The 22,582-nt window shown below is 45.9% G+C and overlaps 2 protein-coding genes across 3 annotated transcripts; both read left to right on the top strand.

The window, feature by feature from the left end:
• Positions 1–930: 930 nt before the first annotated feature.
• LOC139346106 (claspin) lies at positions 931–12,648 on the top strand. Its single transcript, XM_070985006.1, has 24 exons — positions 931–957; positions 1,821–1,926; positions 2,233–2,657; positions 2,863–3,015; positions 3,322–3,384; positions 3,476–3,548; positions 3,676–3,778; positions 4,005–4,612; positions 4,991–5,179; positions 5,300–5,466; positions 5,571–5,755; positions 5,876–5,928; positions 6,083–6,273; positions 6,483–7,011; positions 7,272–7,305; positions 7,403–7,490; positions 7,603–7,727; positions 7,810–7,974; positions 8,338–8,459; positions 8,649–8,773; positions 8,963–9,083; positions 10,532–10,608; positions 11,149–11,310; positions 12,371–12,648. The coding sequence occupies exons 1-24, from the start codon at positions 931–933 to the stop codon at positions 12,494–12,496; spliced, it is 4,017 nt and encodes a 1,338-aa protein (XP_070841107.1). The 3' UTR covers positions 12,497–12,648.
• Positions 12,649–17,476: 4,828 nt separating this feature from the next.
• Positions 17,477–21,104, top strand: LOC139346397 (uncharacterized). 2 transcript variants are annotated; one of them, XM_070985443.1, is made up of 2 exons: positions 17,477–17,623; positions 19,473–21,104. In XM_070985443.1, the coding sequence occupies exon 2, from the start codon at positions 19,495–19,497 to the stop codon at positions 20,584–20,586; it is 1,092 nt and encodes a 363-aa protein (XP_070841544.1). In that variant the 5' UTR covers positions 17,477–17,623; positions 19,473–19,494; the 3' UTR covers positions 20,587–21,104. The 2 variants fall into 2 exon arrangements, with proteins under 2 accessions (XP_070841544.1, XP_070841542.1); XM_070985441.1 differs by having other exon boundaries at positions 17,618–17,769.
• The last annotated feature ends 1,478 nt before the right edge of the window (positions 21,105–22,582 follow it).

Here is a 22,582-nt window from a genome sequence, read left to right as displayed (position 1 = left end):
ATGTTGTGTTGTGATTAATAAAGTAAAGTTTTATCTTAATCTCAAAATAAGCCCTACTTTTTTCAGCTGCAACATTAAAGTGGTACTTACACACTGATGGATCAATAATCCAATAATATATAATAATATATACTATTCTGAAATGGGCCATGCCTCATAATGACTTGAAAATTTTACATAGGTAAAGTACATAAGCATATGCCATATGTTTTGTATATGAACTCTTAATCTGAAAAGTAATAACTGTTTTGCTTGAATTCGATGTCAATAATTAATGCCTGGCACGTGGGCTATTTCCCTATTTATTTATCTTTATTTATCTTATACTCAGTAATATCCACAAGGTTAATCTCTTCAGGTCCTTAGCAGCCTTGCATATGTACTTAATAATGGCCTGTTTTTTTTATTAAATGAAAAGCTGACGTGCTTTTGCTTGAGGAAAAATATTCATTTTCTTTCTTTCTTTCTTTCTTTCTTTCTTTCTTTCTTTCTTTCTTTCTTTCTTTCTTTCTTTCTTTCTACAAAACCTCTCAGCGCCCTCACTTTTGCAAAGACCCTCCGCCCCGCCCGCCCGAGCATTCCCGGTATTTAAAATCAGCTTTCGCCAAACTGTGTCGTCAAACTGGGCGGATACAAAGTTAACCAATGGGAAAGCGAGAAGGGCGCGATTGACACCTCGTTCAAGAAAAACTGCGGGCCAGCTGTCACGGCGCGCGAAAGATCAAAATTTCTATTCGGTGTGTATGGAACAGGCGGGAGGAAGAGAAACAGCCCGGCTAAACACTTTCTAAATGAGCTTTGAACGGCTAAAATAGCCTTTGTCCTGCAGACATTTGCTTTCCCACGTCTGTTGTAGCTGCCGGGATTCGACGAAGAGTTGTCTCCGCTGGTTTATTTTACATAAGAGCGTAAACTAGCCGGCGGACAAAGATGAGCCTGGTTATTTCTCAACAACAGGTGAGGGAACACTCAAATATCAGTCGATAGTTTGGACGTCTATTTAGCATCAAAGTGTCGGACTTTCAGAAGTTACAGAAAGGGGCTGGCAGGAGCAAAAGTATTTCAGATCAAATGCAACGCTAATGGCAAATATTGTTAGCGTTAGCCACTTAGCTAGCTCGCTAGGTTCGGTTTAGCCAGCTTGAATGGTGGTTGTTGTCTTGGCCTGGTCACGTCGATTAAATGCATGCTTGGCATTTTACTTTGTTAACCACTTGAAATCATATCTGCAAAGATTCTGATATTGGGGATCAATCGCGGAAATCGATCACTCGTGTCTGCATGTATGGAAACGTTACACGTAGCTAAGGCTTAGTGAACTAGAGTCGCTGAAAAGAAGCAATGTCGCTAGCTAACGTTTGTGCTCATTGTTTGGTTTATTGCAAGGCGCCGCTGATGTAATTTAACAGCCATTTGGCTGCATACGGTCCCACAATCGACCCTCATGATTCATGTTAACTTTGCAAAAAAGTTACTTTTGCTCCATGTTCTTTGACGTGTTCGTGAACACAACCTATAACTTTGGTTTCATAGAAAAAAGTTATGCAGCGACATGTGCCTCTATCAGCGGTTGTAATCTGCCACTTTAACCATAAAATGAAATCCGTTCAGTACCTTTGGTTTTGATTAAGATATGGTTAAAGTACAGAGAGCAAGATGACTAACTCTGAACTCTAGGGTAGAGTTAGATTAAGACTGTATTACACTGAATGTAGGGTGTTTTTTGCAGTAAACAAACATCAGACCAGGCTGCAGTGCCTTCATACTATGGAAAATGCACTTCATGATGGATGAATTCTGCTTTGTGTCATTGCACCCAGGTGGAGGGACTCCCAGCTGCAACAGAGAGCGACTCGGACAGCGGCATGGGCTCTCCAGAAGAGGAGATGGCCATGGAGGCAGCCACCAATAAAGAAGAGCTTCCAGGTGAAGTAGCACAACAATGGATGATGGTCCAACCTGAGACAGGCAGGGCAAAGCCCCTTTGGCTGTAAATGAGAAAAACAGTTTAGTGGACACTTAATCACAATGCAACAGCCAATTTACTGTTTAAATGGCATCCCATGATCTGCTGTATATTAACATACAAGCACAATACAGAGGATAAAACAACAGAACCAGTTCCAGATGAGACGATTACCACAGTTTACCTACATCACAAAAATATGTTTTAAGTGATTTGTGATTGTTGCTCCGTATTTGACTTTTTCTCAACTGTTATTTTGTTTTCAGATTCTGATGACGACGAAGACATCACCGTTCACAGAAAGCCTCATCGTAACGCCATCAGAGACAGTGACAGTGAGGAAGAGGAGGCGGCTGGGGAGAACAGTTTTCACATGGCGGAAGCTCTGGTTTTATCTGCCTCCAGCGGAGAGGAGATGGAGACTGCAGAGGAGAAGGGCGAGAAGAAAGAGAGGGGGGCGCAGAGGAGTAAGAGAATAAGCCGTGCTCCCATTGACAGTGAAGACAGCGAGCCCGAGCAAGAGAAACATGGAGAAATGGAGGAGCGACAGGAGGAGGTGAGGAAGGAAACAAAATCTATGAAGGAACACAAGAAGAGAGAGAAGAGCCAGAGGCATCGAGAGAAAAAGGAGAAGCGTAGCAAAGCGGTGGAAAAGCTGAAGAAGAAGGAGAGGTTCTCTGAAGTGAATGAGGTGAGGGCAGCTTGGCATTTCCTCTCAGTGGTGTTTGTTTTCTCATTATGACTGAACTCTTTACACACGGGGGTACATCAAGGTTAAGGGTAAAATTGCACCGGACACCCAAATCATCAATTTAAGGAATTAACACGTACATTAAGAACAGTAACTGTAAGATTATGTCGTATAGTTGAAGGAAACTTTGTACTCAATTCCCCAGAACACACCTCTCCCTCGGGCTTTGAACGACAGTGGGTGTCTGCTGGGTGACACAGAGCTGTTTGACACTGGTCTGGACGACGAGGCAGAGGAGGAAGAAGAGTCTCTGGAGGCCATCCGAGCTGCTGTCAAGCAAAAGATGAAAAAAGACACGGTACAAAATAAATGATTGTTTACAACTGGAAGTGTTCATTCAGTGTTTCAGCATTATTTCCTCTGACTTTTCCATCAGAATCAAAACAAGCTATTGGATGTAAACGGATATGGCAGCTGTTTAAGATCTTGCTCTTTGTTGTTGTCAGTGTGCTCAGCTTGACTGATGCTGGAAACAGAATTTGTTAAAGTTAATGAAGTTTTGGTGAGATGTGATGAAAAGAGTGGCACAATGTGTCATGTGGCGTTTTGCAGACGCTTTCTACACAGACCGTTTTGTGATCAGTGTAAAATGTCAATGCTACAGGATCCTCTCCTGCGTGAGGAAGCAGATGATGATGAGGAGGCACCAGAGAAACCCCAGCGGACGGTATGCAGAGCCAAAGATCTTGAATTTATTTTAAATGCTTTCAATCAATACCAAAGTGCTGTTTCGTTCTCAACATGTGTGATGTTTTCAGGAGAGGAAAGCTGCACGTGCCAGCAAAGAGGCAATGAAGCAGCTCCACAGTGAGTCTCAGCGGCTGGTCAGAGGTCAGTTTACAAGAAGCACTTCTCTTGTCTTTTGACAGTTGTGGCAGTGTGTTAACTCTTTCCTGATTACTGATTGGATCGCAATTTGAGTCTGGTTCAGATCTTTGACACATTCCTGTCTTTGTAGAGTCTACAATTGGCCTGCCCTATCACATCCCTCAGCCCAAGACCATCGACCAGTTCTTCAAGAAGAGGACCAGGCCAGCGGGTTCTGTCATGGCGCTGCTGAAGTAAAGACAAATCTAACAGATGATGCACATATGTCAGGGCAACAGCTGGCCACACTGTCCGAAAATGACCATCTGCTGCCTCAATTTTATGAGATCACTTATACTAATTAGATTAGATTGTTTGCCAAACAGTTTTTCTTTATTTGTCACACACAATCAAAATTCAACAATAAGTTTCAAACCTGCCATAATGAACTTAATTGAATGATAATCTCACTGTTTTCAGATCTACAAAGTATTCAGCCATGATGTTGGAAACACCGTCAGCTCCTCCACCTCCCACCAACCCACCCAGCGATACCCTGCAGCCATCCACAGAGCAGGACTCTTCTCCCTCTAGAGATCTGTCCTCCACTCAGATCCAGCCCATACCTCACCCCGCCGCCACCTCCTCCCCGCAGCAGGAGAGCCTCAGCCAGGATGGAGAAGCAACTGCAAGCCTAGATCCTGAACAGGAATCTGGACCAATGCTTTACCTCTCAGAGAGTCTGCAAGAGTCGCAACAAAACACAACAGATGGAGTAATGAGAGCTTCTTCTGACTCTGGAGAAGAAACCTCTCCTCCACCCTTAGAACAAGGACAGACCGCAGTAACGCCTGACTGTGACGTCCTGCAAAAAGAGCCCTTATCTAGGGCTTTGGTGGAGCCTTCAGCCACTCAGTGTGGGAGCGCCGATCCACCTGCAGCAGAGCCTTCAGCACAGCCGCCCACCAAACCTAAGAAGGACAAACTGGCCTTACTGAAGAAGCTTGGACTGGACCCCCCGCCTGTCGCTAAATTGTGTCCAGACGAGGTAGCCTTTGTTCAGCTCGAGCCTCCACAGCTCAACCCTGGTAAGTGATTCTATAGGATTTCAGCCCAGTCAAGTCATCCATTCGTTGTCCTCCACTGTGTTCTTCTGGTTAGAAGAGCAGTGTGACTCAGTGCGTGTTGTGTGTGGTTAAGAGGAATGAGAAAGGAAGTGACAGAAAAGTGACAGTGAATCTAAGCAGCGGAAAAGGTTAGCAGGAAGTTGTCAGCCTGGCAGTAAATGTACAGTACAGTGTGTCAGTTATGGTATGGGTTAGGTACAGCTGTGAAGGGTACTATACAAAAGTGGAGGAAATGCGGCTTTTGAAGAACAAAAGATGGAGAGTGAGAATGTGCGAAAAGTCAGAATGAACCGTTCTACTACGACATTTAAATCCTGCGTTTACCTCTTCTTCACCAAGGCGTGGAGGCTCTGAAGGAGCGTTATCTCCGTCACGTCCAGGCGCCCATGCGCCCTCAGGGAGAGCGCACGATGCAGCTCAGCATCATCTGCAAAGACAGCACCCCTTCTGGTCAGGAAGAGCTGCACACCGAGTCCGTCACTGTCACTGTTAAAGAGGGAGCAGAGGAGCCCGTGGCCACCAAACCAGGTATGGATGTGCACGTCGAGGACGGGGCTTCTGGAAAATTAGAGAAATTTGACGGGTGTACTTACAGGGAGACTGTACTTCCTGACTTCCTAACACGACTTTCTGTCCCTCTTTTCGTAGGAGAGAAGCTGCGCACTCTGAAGCAGCGCCTGCAGTCCGCCATGGCCCAACGGAGACAGGAGGAGAGGGTCCGCAGGGCCGAGCTGAATCGCCTCGACAATGAAGAGTATGGAGAGGAGGAGGAAGAGGAGGAGGAAGATATGACGGATGAGTCTGAGGAAGAAGAGGTAAGAAGATATGTTTCTTGCTGTTCTGGAGCAGTGAAATTACTTTCTACACATTTGTGTTTTTATTCCTTGGCACTCACATCAAGCCTGATATTTTTCAACAGGGTGTAGATGACTTACTGGGAGGTGAAGATGGTGAGGCAGAAGAGGAGGAGGAGGAAGGCAGTGTGGCTCAGAGTATCAGGAGCCCTTCTCCTGTAGCACAGACTGGACCCTCTTCAACTCCCGACCTAGTTAGCACAGATGGCACACTCATGTTGTTCCCGGGAAACTCCTGCTCTCGCACCGGGTTAGTGTGTTTGTCTTTGCTTTTAACATTAAACTCTGAGTCACATATATGTTTATATGTTTACTCTGTGTGTGTTTATAAGTAGCAAAGCTGCTTCACATGCACTGTTTTCCTTTTCAGAGATGGTGTGAGAAGGTCTGGACCTTCTGGGCAGGACAGCAGCACTAAGATGGGTGAGTAGAGTGAACGACCTCATTCAGCTTGTCAGCACCTTTTACACTCAAAACAGGCTAATTTATCGTTTTCAATAAAAAGTTATGAAAGAAAATGCTTTAAAATATAACGATAACAATCACTTTCTCGCTATCTCGTCCTTCTTGTCTCCAGAAGAGGACGACTCTCTGTCCCTGGTGAAAGACAACAGCCACAACAGCAGCTTTGAGCTGGCGGGATCGATGATAACCTCCTACCAGCCTGTCAATCATCAGCGCTCCACGGGAAAAAACATCTCCAACTCCTCCATTTTCCGCTCCCCGTCTCCCTGCCTGTTCAGGCCCTTCCTCGGCTCTGCCTCCAAGGTAAGATAAAGCTTTTCATTTGCTTTAATACTTAAAACGGGATCACCAGGGGTTCGAAATCTCCTAGACCTGCCCAGGGTTACATAAATGTGTCAGTTCAGTCAAACTGATGAGGCAGACAGAACAACCCACCCATGCAGGAGCGGTAGGAAGCTAAAAGCTCATCTATAAAATAAAGTGGTTTAAGTTTTCGTCTTTGTTCCCACCAGAGTTCAGGAAAACTCTCCGAGCCCTCTCTCTGCCTCCCTGTTGAGGACTCCCAGGACTTGTACGCACCTCCATCCCCAGAAGCAGATTTAGTGCACCTGGGTGGAGCATCTTCTGGTCCTGGTCTGGGACTAGACTCCCAAGGCCGCTTCTCCCTGGAGGACGACACCCACTCCCAGTTACTCGATGCAGACGGCTTCCTTAACGTGGGGCCACGTCCCGGTGCGCCTCGCTCCCACAAAAGACAGTTGATTTTGGACAGCCTTGATGAAAACGCAATGGACGCCAACATGGGGGAGCTGCTGGGGTTGTGTTCGGGTGTTTTCGGGGCAGCGGAGAGTCAGCCCGGAGGCCTCGGAGCGACGCAGGAGGATGAGCTGCTCGGGCTGTGCTCTGGAGCGTTTCCACCGACGCAGGCTGGAGAGGAGCAGGTGGAAACAGATAAGAGCAAGGAGAGAGAGCAGGATGAAGGATCTGATAATACCATGGATCAGCTGCTGGGGCTCTGCTCAGGGAAATTTCCTAGTCCAGGTAAAGGAGTGTGCTGCCCCCCTTTATTTCTGATGAGAACACATGTACAGGCTATTTTCTTTGAAAGCTCCTAAGGTCAGAATCACCTGCAGTGGACAAAATCCATTTGGCAGACAGGTGGAGACAGAGGGATTAAACAGATACACTGTGAGGAACCTGTCACAAAATTTAGATTTTGAGGTTTGAGAAGGTTGTGAGCGTCTGTGTTTTCTGTCCAGTTGCACATTATGTACATTTATCTCTTTTTCTGCCAATTTTAGGTTCTGCTCACTCGGCTTCACCTACACCAGACAGGTACAGTACAAAGACCATTAGTAAGGTTGTTTTAAAGGACTAGGGGGATAATAATACATGCAATGTAAGGTTCTCATAGTGATTTGTCTGTATAAAGTAAAAAGAAGCCAGAGGAGGAAGAGCAGGAGGAGGAAGAAGACTGCGACTTCCGGCTTCTGTCAGATGTGGAAAGTCATAGCGAACAGGTGAGATCAGATCAACACGTGCCTCGTCGTCTCTTCTGATTGGGCTGGAAAAGTTCCACTTCTTGTTTAAAAGACACTGGCAGCAAATGGAGCGTGAACTGTTGGTTTACAGGAGGACGATGATGAAGATGGAGAGGAGGATGAAGCAAATGGTGGTGAGGAAGAGGACAATGATGTAGAAGAGGAGGAGATGCAGGGCGTGTTTGCGCCACACCGGCCGAAGAAAAAGAAGAAAATGTAAGTGTAGAATCAGTCAGCATTTGTCGGATAAACCGCGCCGCAGCACAGGTTTTAGCAGGTTCTTGCATACTGTTCACAGGCGCTTGGCTGACTACCTGGAGTCAGAGGCTGAGCTGTCGGGCAGTGACGACATGGGCAGCGACGACGAGGACGACGAAAGAGGCAGCGAATACGAGGAGGAGGAGCTTCTTGAGGAGCTTCCCTCCGATGAGGAGCTGCAGGACCAGGTCAACAAGATCCACATGTGAGTAACCGACCTCAATCCATCTGAAGATTTTATGTTTGATATGTGTGAACCTTGTGTGCTGAGAGACTTTCCAGTAAGTTACCCAGTTCATCCATGTTTGCAAATAGGTTTACCACCTAATTTCCAGTTCTTAATGTGCTGTCTAGTGTATTTACTGGTGGGGTTTATGCTCCTTCTAGTTGGTCTTTTTCAGCCAGTCTGCAGGTTTATCTAAAGCTTAAACTGCATTAATGCAAGTGCAGCGTCTCCTCCACCGTTGCTCCAGTCATAATAGAAATAATCCTGTTGTAATAACACAAGGTGGATATCTTCAGTTTGAAATTTGGTGGTTTAAATTGAGAGATGAAAATGTTCCTACAGGAAACAGGTCATGGACGATGACAAGCGGCGTCTGAGGCTCTACCAGGAGCGTTACCTCGCTGACGGCGACCTGCACTCTGACGGCCCGGGACGCGCTCGCCGCTTCCGTTGGAAAAATATTAGTGAGTTTACATGCTGAGGTTTACATTCTTAATTTAGAATTTGATTGGATTTCAGGCATTGGTTGTTTAAGGACGAGATGACCCAATTAGTGTGTTTCTGATGGGCCAAAAACAACCCAAAAACTCTTGAGTGCATCAACTCTTCTAGAAACTTCGGTCAAAGAAAGTCTTCTTGACTTTTCTCTCCAGATGATGGTTTCAACCTAGACAGAACAGGAGCAGAGGAGGAAGAGGACGAAGATGAGGACGTGGACCAGTCTGAGGTCCAAAGAAGGAAGGAGAGACTGGAGAGAGAACAGTGGCTCAGACAACAGGTGGGTCGTCCTGTACATGGACGATAGTGAGGAGCCTTTAACAGAAATACATGTGCAGTATTGACTTGGGCAGTTTCAGAGTTCAGTGCAGCCTGAAAAGAGCTTTATCCCAGAGTCACCCCCCCCCCTCCTCTGCAGCGGGCTGTTGTTATTTTATCTTCATTCCTTTCTCTGTGTCTCTTCTCACAGTCTGAACAGAACGCCAAGAAAGGGGAAGACTTGGATGTAGACGATGAAAAGATTGGAGAGGAAGACAGTCACTTTATGAAGCTGGCCAAGAAGCTGACTGCCAAGACTCTGCAGAGAAAAGGTCGGTTTGTTACGAGGCCTCACAAGAAGAATCCCGTGACTTCGGTAATGACTGAACAAATAGTCTAACAGCGAACAAGTAGATGGAAACAAAACATTTAAAACAGTCACCAGATGGGTTTTTTCACAGCTTGGCAGCGTTGCCTTTGTCTCCAAATGTGTTTTGTTTGAGCTTTTAAAGGTTGTTTCATTTTTTTCTTAATTAAATCAGCTCCAAAGGTCAGGTGAGAATTTTTAGTTCCAGTTGAACACAGCATGGCAGCAGCCACACACCTGGGATTAAAATGCAGTCCGTATCCGGATACGTTATAAATGATCCGATCTTACCTTTGTGTTTACACCTGGTGTTTTTCATGCGTTCTCGTTATCCTGGTTGAGATCAGATCTCTGTCCTCCAGAGCCAAACCTGCCCGTGAGTAACTTGAGGTGGTGGCACATCAGCCCCAGACTCCCATTAAAAAATCATGCAGTTTTGTGAGTCGTTGAGTTAAGGCAAACTTTATAAACTGAGTCAAATGCTGTCTGCGACAAATTCTTAATTATTTGTCTCCTCTTTCAAATTCGGCGACTGTCAAACATGAAGATTTTCCTTTCTTTGTATAAAAACATTGTGTCGCGTTGTCCGAGCGTGCTTAGGCCGCTCGCTGACTAGATAAATTATATGCTTTGTTAACAGCAGATCAGATGCACAGGTGATATTTCTTAGTGTATATCATTAATTTCCCACCTCTGTTGCTTTCATCGTTCATGCATTTATGTTGAATAACACCTCTTTTGGCACTTTCATGGCACAGAATAGACGTATATACAGAGATTAGAGGCCTGTCTCTTACAGCCTTCTTGCTCGCTCGCTCTTTTAATTTTAATAACTAACTAGATATATGCTTTTTAATCTACTTAGCACTGTCAGTTGAGAAGGCTGGTGAGGTAACTTCACCTTATTTGACAGAGCGCGCGCGCGCACACACACACACACACACACACACACACACACACACACACACACTGAAACAGTGGCATGCGTCCCAGCAAACTAAACCAGAGAGGAAAGCGCTGCCAGTACTGTCATTGCTAAATGGCAGGTTGCTTCAGTGTTCATTTCCCCACAGCTGTGGCGTTCTTGTGTTCCCGGAAAAATAACTGTGACTCAAACTGAATGGCCACATGTAATATTCATGAGTTTTTGTTTCTGGCCACCTCACGTCCTCAGATCCAAAGGACAGAGCGCGCTCTACAGAAGGACGCAAGTCAGATTAAAAGGGTGTTTTAACTGTCTGCGCTCCAGTGTCCTTTCCGTCAGTGTATCAAGATTAACACATTTCTGGGCCACAGATGTAACAATGAGACAAATAAGATCTTGAAATTTTTTGATTTTTAAGTGTCATGATATTGGGAGAGAGGTTATAGTCAAAGTACTTCACTGTCTAACCTTCCACATGTTCGCACCAGAGCCCCCTGTGGCACCACAGCCGGAGAAGACCTCATCAGCTCTGAACCCCTTCCAGAGACCCTCGCGGCCCCTACAGGTACGTCACTGTGGCACAGCACAAGATAAGATCCTCCTCTATTCATCCCATGACAGGGAAAAGTCCAGTTTGAGACATGCTGTACTTTTTTCAAGGTTCAGAAGGTGTCTACTGAATAACATTTTTGCGGCAAAAACAACTCTATATTAAGACTGTTTTTGCGCAATCTTAACTTGATTTGATGTGTTATTTTGAATACCTATCCATGTTTTAACATTACTAGCAGCCAGATGTTGTAATTGTTGTTTACTCACCAGCCACTTTGGTAGGCAGGCAGCCAGTGTAAGGAATCTAGTCTATTAGTGGCTTCTGGAGGAATGCTAGTGCGGCTGGTAGAGAATAAACATCAGATTTCTGCCTGGTGCTGACTTTAACTAAACCAGCACCTCAATAAAAAGGATTCAGAATGATGCAGAATGAGAGGTGTGAGTGGATGCAGGTGATTGGCCTTTTAAATATTTTACCCACACGGTTCATTACATATTCCCAGTGTACTATACAAGGTCAATCTGAGGCTTATGTTTTATTGATTTGTAGCAGGTGCGGAGGGGTTCATTACTGAGTCAGCCTCACTCCGTCCTCCAGAAGCTGGCTTCGATCTCGGAGGGGAATCCTCTGGCGCCCAGAAACAGCAGAGGATTCCTGTTCCAAACTCTGTCGCCTGAGAAGGACAACTCGACCTCAGATGCTCCCCAGAAGCAGGTGAGTGAAAGGAGTGTCGCTAACCAGGTGTGCTGTGTCCTCGTGATCATGGAAGCTGAGATGCAATGAGCTTGAATAGCGTCCCATTGAAACCAGTCAGTCCCACGTTGACACCCGCACTGAGATAAAACTCAAGATGTTTTAAGATAAATATACAAAATATCTTTGTAGGGGCTTGTTCAAAGGAATGTTTCAGCCTAAAAGTACCATACCAGCCTACCTCACACAAAGTAGTTAAATGGTAACCAGTTAAATGAGCGCCGTGTTTCACAAATTGCAGAAAAATGTGAGTCCTACAGGGCTCTGGCGTGCATGGATTCCAGTATGTTTGTTCTGATTTAGATGAATGTTTCAAAGGACAGAAAGAGGGAAATGATGTCATGTTGCAAATCACAGCTTGCGTGATGCAGATTTTATTAAACGGGGCCCATGAGTACATGATCACAGTTTGGCACTGATAGCCAAACGGCTGCACTGATGGAAACCCCACATGCTGACTCCTCTCATCTGTCCAGCCCGTCAGACAGCTGTTCTTCAAAAATCTTTTTGATTAAAAAGGTGATGTTTGTAGCTAACGCTCGAGTAGAAAAATGAGCAGTCATATGTTTTGGTTTCGTAATCCTCGGGGCAAGATCGCTGATCGCTAAAATAAGCACAAAAACAAAATACTTTCCAAAGATCTTGGAGAGATTGCTCAGTGTGATAGTCATGTGAGTGTGATGGGTGAGTTTCTCAGTCTGCTGTCTTCTGCATTTAAGACACTAGATGGAGCCAAAGCCCACTGCTCCTATTCCATACTATGAAGTAAAAGCACAGAAACGATTGCTTAGCGTTTTTGTTTTTTTTTTCTTTTAGCACAAGATTCACTGCACTTTGGTTGTTTTTTTTTTTCAAATTACATTTGTATTAATTTAACCACAAAAAAACATGTATTCTTTCACTGCACCAACACACCAGTGCCTGTAGTCCTTTTGTCAGTGCTCAATCAAGGATTTAATGTTTTGTACAAGAGTCTCAATGTGCTAAAAAAGCTTTAACTTTGTGTTTGTCTGACCCTCAGATGATGAAGAAGAGGGGGCCGGTGGGAGCAGTGAACCCGGCGGCGAAGAGGGTCTGCAGGGAGAACAAACCTGCTGGACAGACTAAAGGCCCCCAGAGGAGCATCTTCAGCTTCCTGGACCACTGAGGTCGAAACTGAACGCTCGTCCATCAGCAGGCTGGAAGCGGACTGATAAAGGTCAGAACTGACACCGTTTCAGCCAGTAAGACTTGACGAATGAAGGAGGAGGTGACATGATGGTTACGGGATGTCCTCCACTCATGTACCCGTTTATGAAACACAAATCCGGATGCTTGTATGTGAGGTGGCATGTTTACATCGCCTTAAAACGGCACACTAAAGGCGTCTTCTGATGTCTCACTTTCTCGCACACACATCTGCTGTTCAGCTTGTGTGTCTAAACTTTAAATCCGTAACGCCACCTGAAGCGTTGATCTGTCACGTCCTGACTTAATTTCAACTGAGGAGTCCATTTAAAGATGTTTTATCATGTAAATATGATTGATTTTGGATTTTAAAGGTTCGGAATTTTTTTGTATGGTGGTTTAAATGTATTTCTTTTGCATTGTAAATAAAAGTGTATTTTAAGACATCGCTCTTTTCTTCTCTTGTCAAACCGGATGCGAGCGGTCAGGTGTGTGCAGCAGGTACGATGTGCATTCAGTGCATTTGAGTGAAGCTACAGCCACAGCTGTTGAATGGGTTGCCATGAAATGCGGTGCATACATTCAAGCCCCCCTCAGGATTAATTAGCGCCACCATCAGATCAAAATAAACATTTTTTACTTTTGTTTATGACTAAATAACCTGCAAAACTGACATTTCATCAACCTCAGCTGTATTTTCTGGTCTGTGCTAATTAGCAAGTGTTTGCATGCTAGCGCGCTAAACTAATATGTGTTAGCATTTAGCTCTCGAAACACCACCAGAGTAGAGTACAGCCTCACAGAGCTGCTAGTCAATTTGGTCAATTTTGTAAAGACAATTTGTCAATTTGTAAAGACAGCTGCGCAAACCAAAGGCTACTGGGAACCAGTATAAAAGACAACTTGGCACAGCGATATGTAGAAGAAACTCGAGGATCTCACTCGTGTTCGTGGGGAAACACGGAGGAAAGCTTGTAAACAGTTCATGTGAAGCCACTTTTCCACCTTTCCTTTGCTGTAAATCTGAACACTTGAAGCCTCTTTCTACTCTTTATTTCACTTTTTCTTCCTGCTTTTAAAACATAATTGCAGTTTAGAGACTAATGATTTGCTAAGTGGCTAATAATAGGGCAGCGTTAAAGGAGGGTCTTCTAACGAGCCCTTTTATGTCTCTCCATCTCATTAGTAGCCACGGTGATTAGGAGGAGGTCCCGGGGTTAGGAATGGGCGCAGGAGGCCCCATTACACATCATTAGGGGCCAACGCCAGCAGGGTCTGGAATGAACCCCATGGTGGGCCCCTCCTATAGCGAGCTGCAGTACCTGCAGGCAGGCAGGCTTAATCCTGGTGCTGCTGGAGCCGTGATTACATTCTTACCTCTGTCAAAGCGTTTCTGCCTCGGTTCTGTTTGTTCGTCTAGTTGGAAGTCTCGAAACATCAGTGGATTTCTGTGAAATTTTACGAGCCAAGTGGCTTTGGGCGAAGGAATAAAATGATCTGAGAGCGGAGCTGCATCTATCATTATCTCTGAGCCGTTACAATTCAATTAATCGAGATAAAGACTTGACTCCAAATCCTTAGGGTCTGTTTGCAGGGTCAAGAAATCAATTCCAATTAGGATATAATAGGAATCATTTCCATGCATGTTGGAGGATAATGCAGCTCCCCCTTTTTCTCTTTCTCTGCATCAACACCACACCCGCCTCTCCAAACTGAATTTCACAACTTTGTTTAACCCCGAGAGGGAATTACGAGGTCAATGCACTAAAGCCCCCGCCACCCTCTCCCTCCCTGAACTCCCCATTCACTCCACACTTGAGAGAGGAGGAAGGTTACATGTTTTGGCATCGAGGCCCGGCCTCTAAATATCTAGAGGACACAGATCTGGCTTTATTCAGATTATGAGGAGAGGGCAGAGGGTGGAATAATTGAAGAGAAACACGAGCTGTCGCACCCAAAGGGAGTGTGTGTGCTCGTGTCGTGACGTATGCGCCGTATGCGTGTATGAACTCACGTCTATGCCTAAAATAAAAGTGTAATTAGTGTGCAAAAGCAACCCCATGCTGGATTAGTGCTTCAATTTAGCACGTCTTGGCTGATTTGGCTGATTTTTAAGCGCGCTGGCTGTGAGCTGGAGGTCCGGCAGGCTTCTCTTTACGGTCTCCATGCATCTCAGCACCGGGGATCTGACAGCGAGGCCCCGTGGGTGCTGCCGGCCGCCCTCGGCCGCTGTCACCGCCGAGACTGGTGCTGGAGCAGATGTGGAGCCGAACTGAGGGAAGTGGGTCACGGTGCTGCAGGCTGTGTACAATTCAAACAAGGTCTTATTATGCGCAAGGTAAGTCATGCTCCTTTTTTTTACTCGGTCTGTGTGTGTGAAAGGGAGAGGGCGATGAGTTTTAACATTACAATAATCTGTCTTCCCCCAGGAGGCCTCACAGACGACCCTCAGCCCTCCGAGTTCGCTCTATCTCTCCTTGTATCAGTGTCCTCTGTAGTTGTCTTTTGTAACTTGGGCTTTTCTTTTTTAGAGATGGAGGGAGAGATGATTTTGCGTGTGACGAGGCCTTGGGCGGACGGCTGTGTTTGATGTATTTTTTATGTGCTTAGGCTACCAGTGAACGATGGGGAGAGGAGGGGAGGGAGGAAGGATGCCTGGAGCTGATGCACTTGAATGGGGATGTTGTTGAAGGAGAAAGGGGGGGGGGGGGGGTAGGGTAGATCTGTGTGTTTGTTTGTGTGTGTGTGTGTGTGTGTGTGTGTGTGTGTGTGTGTGTGTGTGTGTGTGTGTGTGTGTGTGTGTGTGTGTGTGTGTGGAGAGAAGAAGGAGGAGGACGCAAGGTTCTTTCTGCCGCCAGCGACGACATGTCAGGGGGATGAGAGCAGGGTGGAGAGACAGTGAACACTTGTTAAGTCTGTCTGATGTAGCCTCTCTATACCTCACATGCACACACACACACCTCTAGAAAACACACTTGCATGCATGCACGCGCACACATCCAACTGCCATGCCTTTAGATGTCAGACTGACAATCACAAAAGCAGCCAGTCACCAGTTTGGAGAAATATCACACTGCAACAAATCCTGCAGTCCTCTCTTTGCAGGGACTGGAGATATGACGTTGCCTGTCAGTGTTGCATTGTGGGTAACGGTTTTGATGCCTAAAGCACACCTGTGATTGTAGATACCTGGTGATGGTGTGATAGCAAGACATAACGATTCATCCTCTGACACTCAGCTTGATGTCGAGATGTTCAGTGTGTCTACCAGAAAGCTTTGATCCAAGCTGACTGTGTTACTTCCTCCATTTCCCAGAATGCTGTTCAACAGGCTCCAGAGGATGGGCACGGCCTTGCTTGCTGAATTCAATAAGAGGAAGGTGGAGAGAGAGAAACAGTCATGGTAACAGCCCAGTAAAACCAACAGATGGTGTGTTTCTTTCCAGTGAGTGAAAAGTGAGATTTGTGTCTCCTTCAAGTAACAAACAATTAAACCTTCATCGCCTTTCGCTGCTTTTCCTGCGATCAAAGTCCCCCTGCATGACTGCCGTAAAACTCCAATGTAATGATGTATTTCTGAAGGTCTGACCCACCCAAAATCAGAGTACTTTTAATGCGACAGAAAGCAAAGAACAAAAATACCTTGCAACCAAACTCCTACATGTGGTCTTGTTCATTTGCATGGTGAGATGTCGACTCATAAACGTGCTCTCCTCGTTACTTCACTTGATGTTTGAGAGAGGGACACTAGAGGGCTGTTTTCACATGTATCTGCTGGGGGGGGGGGGGATCTGAGTTCAAATCACGTGCATGAGCATCATTTACGACACTGCATCTAGTTTGGAAGCCAATCATGGTCCAACATGCAACGTGTGATGTGGAAACCAGCGCACAAACGATGGAGACACCTCCGTCCAGCAGTTACACCTTTGAAATGAAGAATATCTGCACACTCATACAATCTGGATTTTTGTCAGTGAGAGGATAGAGAAGGAGCCCGTGTAATTTTTAATTTGGTACTAGAACTTGTGGAAAAAAAACAAACTCTTATTCCATCTCTTGTGTTAAAACGTGTCTGGAGGGGATCTTTAGCTTCACTGTCCTGTGAGGTGAAACACAGAACGCATACAGACCTGAGCATAAGATAAATAAAACAATGAAATGCATAAATCATGGCAAAAACATGCAGAATATATGCTAAACTCCACCATGCAAGCTCACACAAAATACTAACAGCATCATAACATAACACAAAGCCAGATTTGGTTGAAAATTGGCTGATTGGCTTTTTAAACCTCTTGGCTGCACGATGCACTCCTTTTGTTTTAACAGCATTTCAACTAGTATTTATTCACTTACAGTAATTTGAATGCATTTAAAACAAAGCCTACATGTAACCTATACCCACCTAACTATTAATCATTTATAAGCAGCATATAAACACTCTATAATGCAGTTCTGAGCAGATTTAAGTGTTTGTTAATGCGCTTGCGGAACAACTTCAGCTCCTTCTCCGGGCACGAGTGGGAGCGAATGCTGTACATCAAGAAAAGATGTTCTTATCGCTTTGGGCAACAACTTTATAGTGTGTTGTAAACCATTTATTAAATGTTTGTGTACGGCTCATAAATGCTGAATGGGTTAAAGACCCCCAAAAAGAACTTTTCAGCCAGATTTTGCCAGGTTTAACTGCTTTTAGTGGTTTTTGTTTTAACACATATGCTGACATCGGAGGTGTTATGCCATATTATTCTGACACAGGGCTAAATAGACAAACATTTCAGGATGTCACTGAAATCGTGTAATCATACAGTGAACCTGTTGCTGTACAAACCTACATTCCAGTAAAATACCAGCACAGCCCTCTCTGGCCTCACATTGTTTCCATTCATTCTCAGCGCTTCCCTTCTCCTCCAGCCCCAGCCCAGTTTAGGAAGTGGTATTAGTCAGCCGGTCCTTTATTTCCCAGCAGCACCGCGGCAGTGACAGGATGGGAGGAGGAGGAGGAGAGAGGAAGATAAACATCACATAGGAGGGTCGGAGGAGGGGGAAAATTGGGAGGGCGCAGCGTCCAGCCTCCGCACCGAGCAAGCAAACCGGCAGAAAGGTAAGACCAGACCAGAACCTCGTGTAAATATCCTGAGCCGGATCCGTGTCAGTCATTTGACTTATCCAAGCAGTAAATAGGAGATGAAAGGAAGGGTCTGAGCTTGTTTTTACTCAGGGACAGAGAGGAGACAGCACTGATATGGGGTGAGCGTTACATAACGCCCGACGCACATGAAATATTCCTGTTTTTTTCTGCGTTTTTGTCTAATTTCATCACGTCAAGAAGACACGTCGAGTCCTTTTTTAACATTATTGGTCCGCGGTTTATAATAAGGATGTAAAACTGTCGTGTTTTGTGTTTTTTTTTTTTTTTTTTCACATTATGTTCATCTCTGTGCCGTAAATATGCAGCCTGCGTGCGCCATTGGTCGCCTTTTTTGCGCTTTCTGCCGTCGACCGTGCAATGACAGGCACCTTTTTGCACAGATAAGACACATCCACCCTGCAGCAGGACTATTTTGGTATAATTTTCTCTGTTTTCCATCGCGTGTTGCTGTTTTTGCATGGGTGAAACGCTGAAAAATGATCAGAAATCCATCCGTAAGCAGCCTGCGCATTGTTCTGTGACACTACAGATTATTTTTACTTTTATAATTCAGCTCTGGAGCGATAAATGTGCCGATTTTACGCGAATGATCAGTTTTTTCCCCTCCTCGTGATCGTCAAGCATCAGCCTGCGCCTGCTGCACGCGCGCTCCCGTCCAAGCCTCGGTCGCTGTCCTTCAGCACCACGTGAACGCGCGTGCATAGGAGACGAGAGGAGAGGAGAGGGGGGATTGATTGACAGCAGCCTCAAGTCAGGATTAGAGAAATTTCCATTCTGAGGAGACATGTAAATATTTGATGCTAATACAAGTGGAGTGTGCAGACCAGCCTGTAGTTGGAGACATTATAAACAAGAGTTTGGTGTGACCCAGCAGTGTGTGTGTGTGTGTGTGTGTGTGTGTGTGTGTGTGTGTGTGTGTGTGTGTGTGTGTGTTTGGGGTGGGGTGTTTTGGTGAACCAGACTGAATTTTCCTCAGTTTTACTGTTGCTCTGGCTCATCTGTTCATCTCTTGTCTTTAATTCGTCTCTTTTAACCCACATTTGCAGACACTTTACTTGCACCGTAGCTGTACCGCAGCCCATGGCTTGTTTTTCTCTTTATCTTCTGTGCAGCTGCTGGTTTTGACTCATGTTCAAACTCGGAATTATCTTGCAGCCGCTGTAAAATTGCTGTCAAAGTGGTGCCATCATTGGTTGGTGACTGCTGCAGTTGAAAGCGTGGCTTGTTTTGAGAACTCTACTGTCTATTATCAGAGATCAGGGAGTTTACAATCGAACAGGATTGAATTTACTCACTGTTTTCTCTGGAGATCAAACTCAGGAGGCAAACAACAGGGAGGCAGAGCAGTTGTGAATAGGGCAGGTTAAATTTGGTAGTTTCATGCTTTTTTCCCACCAATAGCTAACGAGTGCTGGTTAATTTTGCCTAAACTCAAGCAGACATACAAGAGCTTTGTTGTTGTGTTGTTGTTAGAGTTGAAATATAAGCGAGCCTGACATACAGTTTTCAACATCTCAAAGACTTATTTTCGCCTTTACTTGATGGTGACGGTGAAGATAAAGAAAAATAGAAAAGAAGAAAAATAGAGAGGGAGCCGGGTGCAACATGAAACTAAGGTTCAGGTTTCAGCTGATTGCGTTAGTGCTAAAGGCAACGTGATGTTGGCGGTCATGGGTTATCTACCTCAAGCATGTTCAGTTCCCTGCAAGTTGATTTTTGCATTGTTCTGATACGAAGTTAAACTCGGAAAACACGAACTGAACGACTTATGGTATGCGTTTTCTGTCCCTTGTCATTTCAGTGAGTCTCAGTCGAGGTCAGTGATGCTGCACCATCAGGACCAACCTCGGAACTCGGCCTACGGCGGCCAAGGAGGCTCCAACAATGACTCTTCCTCCTCGCTGCGAAACAGGAAGTGCGACAAAGATGGCAACTTCAACTTCCTGCCCGGCAAAGATGATGAGGGCTTCATGAACAATGGAGGGGGAGATGAGAACCGAAACCAGGTGCGTCCCCGCAACCTGGGCCCGCTGGGTCGCGACCCTCCCAACACCTCGTATCACCACAACTCAGGGCTTCTGTCACCGCGCTCCCGCCTGCCCTGCTGGAGCCCCCTGGAGCCCCTGCCCGAAATCGAGAGCGGGGACGACGGTTATGGCCGGGTGCCCCCTGACGGAGCGGAGGAAGGTAGGATGGAGGAAGAGGTGAGGAGGGTGATGGTGAGCCAGAATGAGGAGAAGCAGAGAGAGAAACAGTTGGAGCAGAGACGGAAAAGCAGCTCGGCCTTCAGAGGAAAGAGGGAAGAGGAAGGCGAGATGGGACCAGAGGACAGTGACGAATGGGCCAACAGCGACTCCGAGTCTGAGTTCAGCTACCAGTCCGGCGGTAGCATGTCCTCCCTCAACTTGGACAGCGGAGGCGAAGGGATGCTAATGGGAGGCTGGGACCGCATTGGAGTCGGGGAACCCAAATTCAACCACCAGGAAAGCGACCTCACCAGAAACAGCAACAGAGAACCAGCTGTGAGACACAGAAGCTTCAGCCGCAAGTCGCTGACAGGAAGCAACCTGGGGAATCTCCTGGAGGAAGGAGCGGAAGAGCAAGACGATGACGACCGGTCCTCAGACTCCGACGGCGAGCTGCCAGAGCTGATGGATGCGGTGTGGACGCTGCGAGACCGCGAGCGCTTCAAAGCCCAGGAGATGGAGAAGCACCAGGTGCAGCTGACCATGTACCGCCGCCTGGCGCTGATCCGCTGGGTCCGCACCCTGCAGAGCCGCATCCAGGAGCAGCAGAACCGCCTGCAGTCCAGCTTCGACGTCATCCTCACACAAAGGAAGGAGCTGCTGCGCATGGGCGCCGCCGCCGCAGCCATGGCCAACGCTGCGCCCGCTGCCGCCGTCAGCCAGTCGTAAAGAGAGAGGGGAGGAACTGAAACAGGAAGTGGTTCAAAAACAGCATTTTTGTTCTGTTTGCTTCTATCCTGAAGACATTTCCCCTGAAAAAAGACAATGTCCTATTGTCCTGTCTGACATCTTTGAGCCTTGCATTCACGTTTCTGTCTGTAATGATGCAAAAACTTGGGTTTTTGTTGCGTTTCTTTATCGGTGTCCCACCCAGAGCATCAATAAATGTACCAGCTGAAGGCTGGTCTTAACCCCTGTAGCTACCAGCTCGCTGTTTGACTTCTGGTCATAGAAACAACATGTTGAACACTTTATTGTAAGATTATTATTATCAAAAATATTCTGTGTGTCTATGCTGTTCTTCTTTGTCTTGACCTGTGCGAATAAATCACCTGCTGTACCAAAAAGAACTGGAAAATATCGTGTAGATTTGACATTGTTAGAGATGATTTATACCCTGAGATCAAGCTGTGTATATAGAGATAATAAGTAAATTAAAAGAATGAATAAAACTATCTTCTATCAGAGCATGTCGGTGTCCTGGTTTGTTTGCACACTCATAAAACCTGATCTAATGAAATTTGAGGTTTTGGAATACAAATCTAAATAGATTAATCTGAGGGGGAAGTCCAAAGATGATAAAACCAGTTTTAGAGCCCAGAGCTTTAATTTCATTCCAGATCAGCATGTTGATTTCAAGGAGCTGGTTTATCAAAGCCCCCTCAGTGCAGATACGACTAAAGAAGGGCAGTTTTTATCTTCTATAGCTGTACTTGCTGTACTGGGGCCCTGGAGCAAGTGACCTTTCAGCTAACAATTGCCTCTTTGTGAGCTGAACAAAGTTGGTTTGTATCGGCTCATCACACGGAGCTGGGGATGCTGATCTGCGGGGAGTGTGATAGCCGTGTGAGGCTCAAGCGTCAATCTTTACGGCTGTGGCTGCTGCCGCGGGCGCTCCGAGATCATCTCACCTCGTTCCATGTGCGTGTGTATGTTCACAGAGATACCGGCCGCGTTGCCACCCTGTAATCTCCATCCAGAGCGAGTCGCGGGGAGGGCCTCCCCCCCGGGGAGCCTGTCAGTCTGCGCCCCGGGGCCCTGCAGGTCCAATCCGGCCGCGTTGAACAGACGCCGGTCCGGTTGCGCGCAGGAGAGCCAAACCCCGGGGCGAGTTTGGGATAATCCCCGGCTATGCCTCCTAACTAACTCCCGTTTATTCTCCGGGCTTATCGCCTCTCCTGGACGCAGGCATCGCAGTGAAAGTCTGAGTCAATTTCCATATTGATCCCTTGTTCGCTGGCTGGAGGTGGAGGTTTGAGACGCACGTAGGCGCGGGGATAATATGTTTACACCGGAACAGAGACATGTAAGCGACGTGCAAGCAGCCACCTCTAAAAAAAGGACACCAGGGAGGAACAAACAGGCCTTTGATGGTGATTTGTAAACCACCGAGACTTGATTTCAGGGTAGTTAGGAGAGGTTATAAATGCATCCAAACAAAGCTTATGAAACCCTGAGATAAATGAGCCCAAGAGCTACAACTCACACGGGGAAAGTGTTTCACCGCAGGAAGAAGTATTTTGGAGTGAAACCATTTCCTCCAGTTGGTAAGAATTAAATAAAATCAACCCATAATTGGAGTTTAGAAAGTGGAATTAATTAATGGTTAATAAATCATTTGTTTATAATGAGATCGACTTTTAGCTGTGAGCAATCTCTTTTGGCTGGTGAGTCATTAATAAGAACAAAATAAAAAGTAATCAAATGTCAATAAGTAATTAATAATAGGGGTCACATGTTCCCACATTCTAATAAGCAAACGTTAGTGAGACAGCTGGAGATGTTGACTTCTACAACAAACTAAAAGTTACGTTTAAAAAAGATTTTGAACCAGATGCTCTTCTCCAGCACTCTGCAAAAAAAGGGTCAGAGGTCAAACGGTCCCATGGGCAGACCTCAGTGATGAACCAAAGAGCCAAAAAGACATGCTGTCAACGCTGGAGGA

The sequence above is a fragment of the Chaetodon trifascialis genome, chromosome 17, assembly GCF_039877785.1.
Source record: "Chaetodon trifascialis isolate fChaTrf1 chromosome 17, fChaTrf1.hap1, whole genome shotgun sequence".
NCBI lineage: Eukaryota > Metazoa > Chordata > Actinopteri > Chaetodontiformes > Chaetodontidae > Chaetodon > Chaetodon trifascialis.
This window is presented reverse-complemented; position numbering and strand designations above follow the sequence as displayed.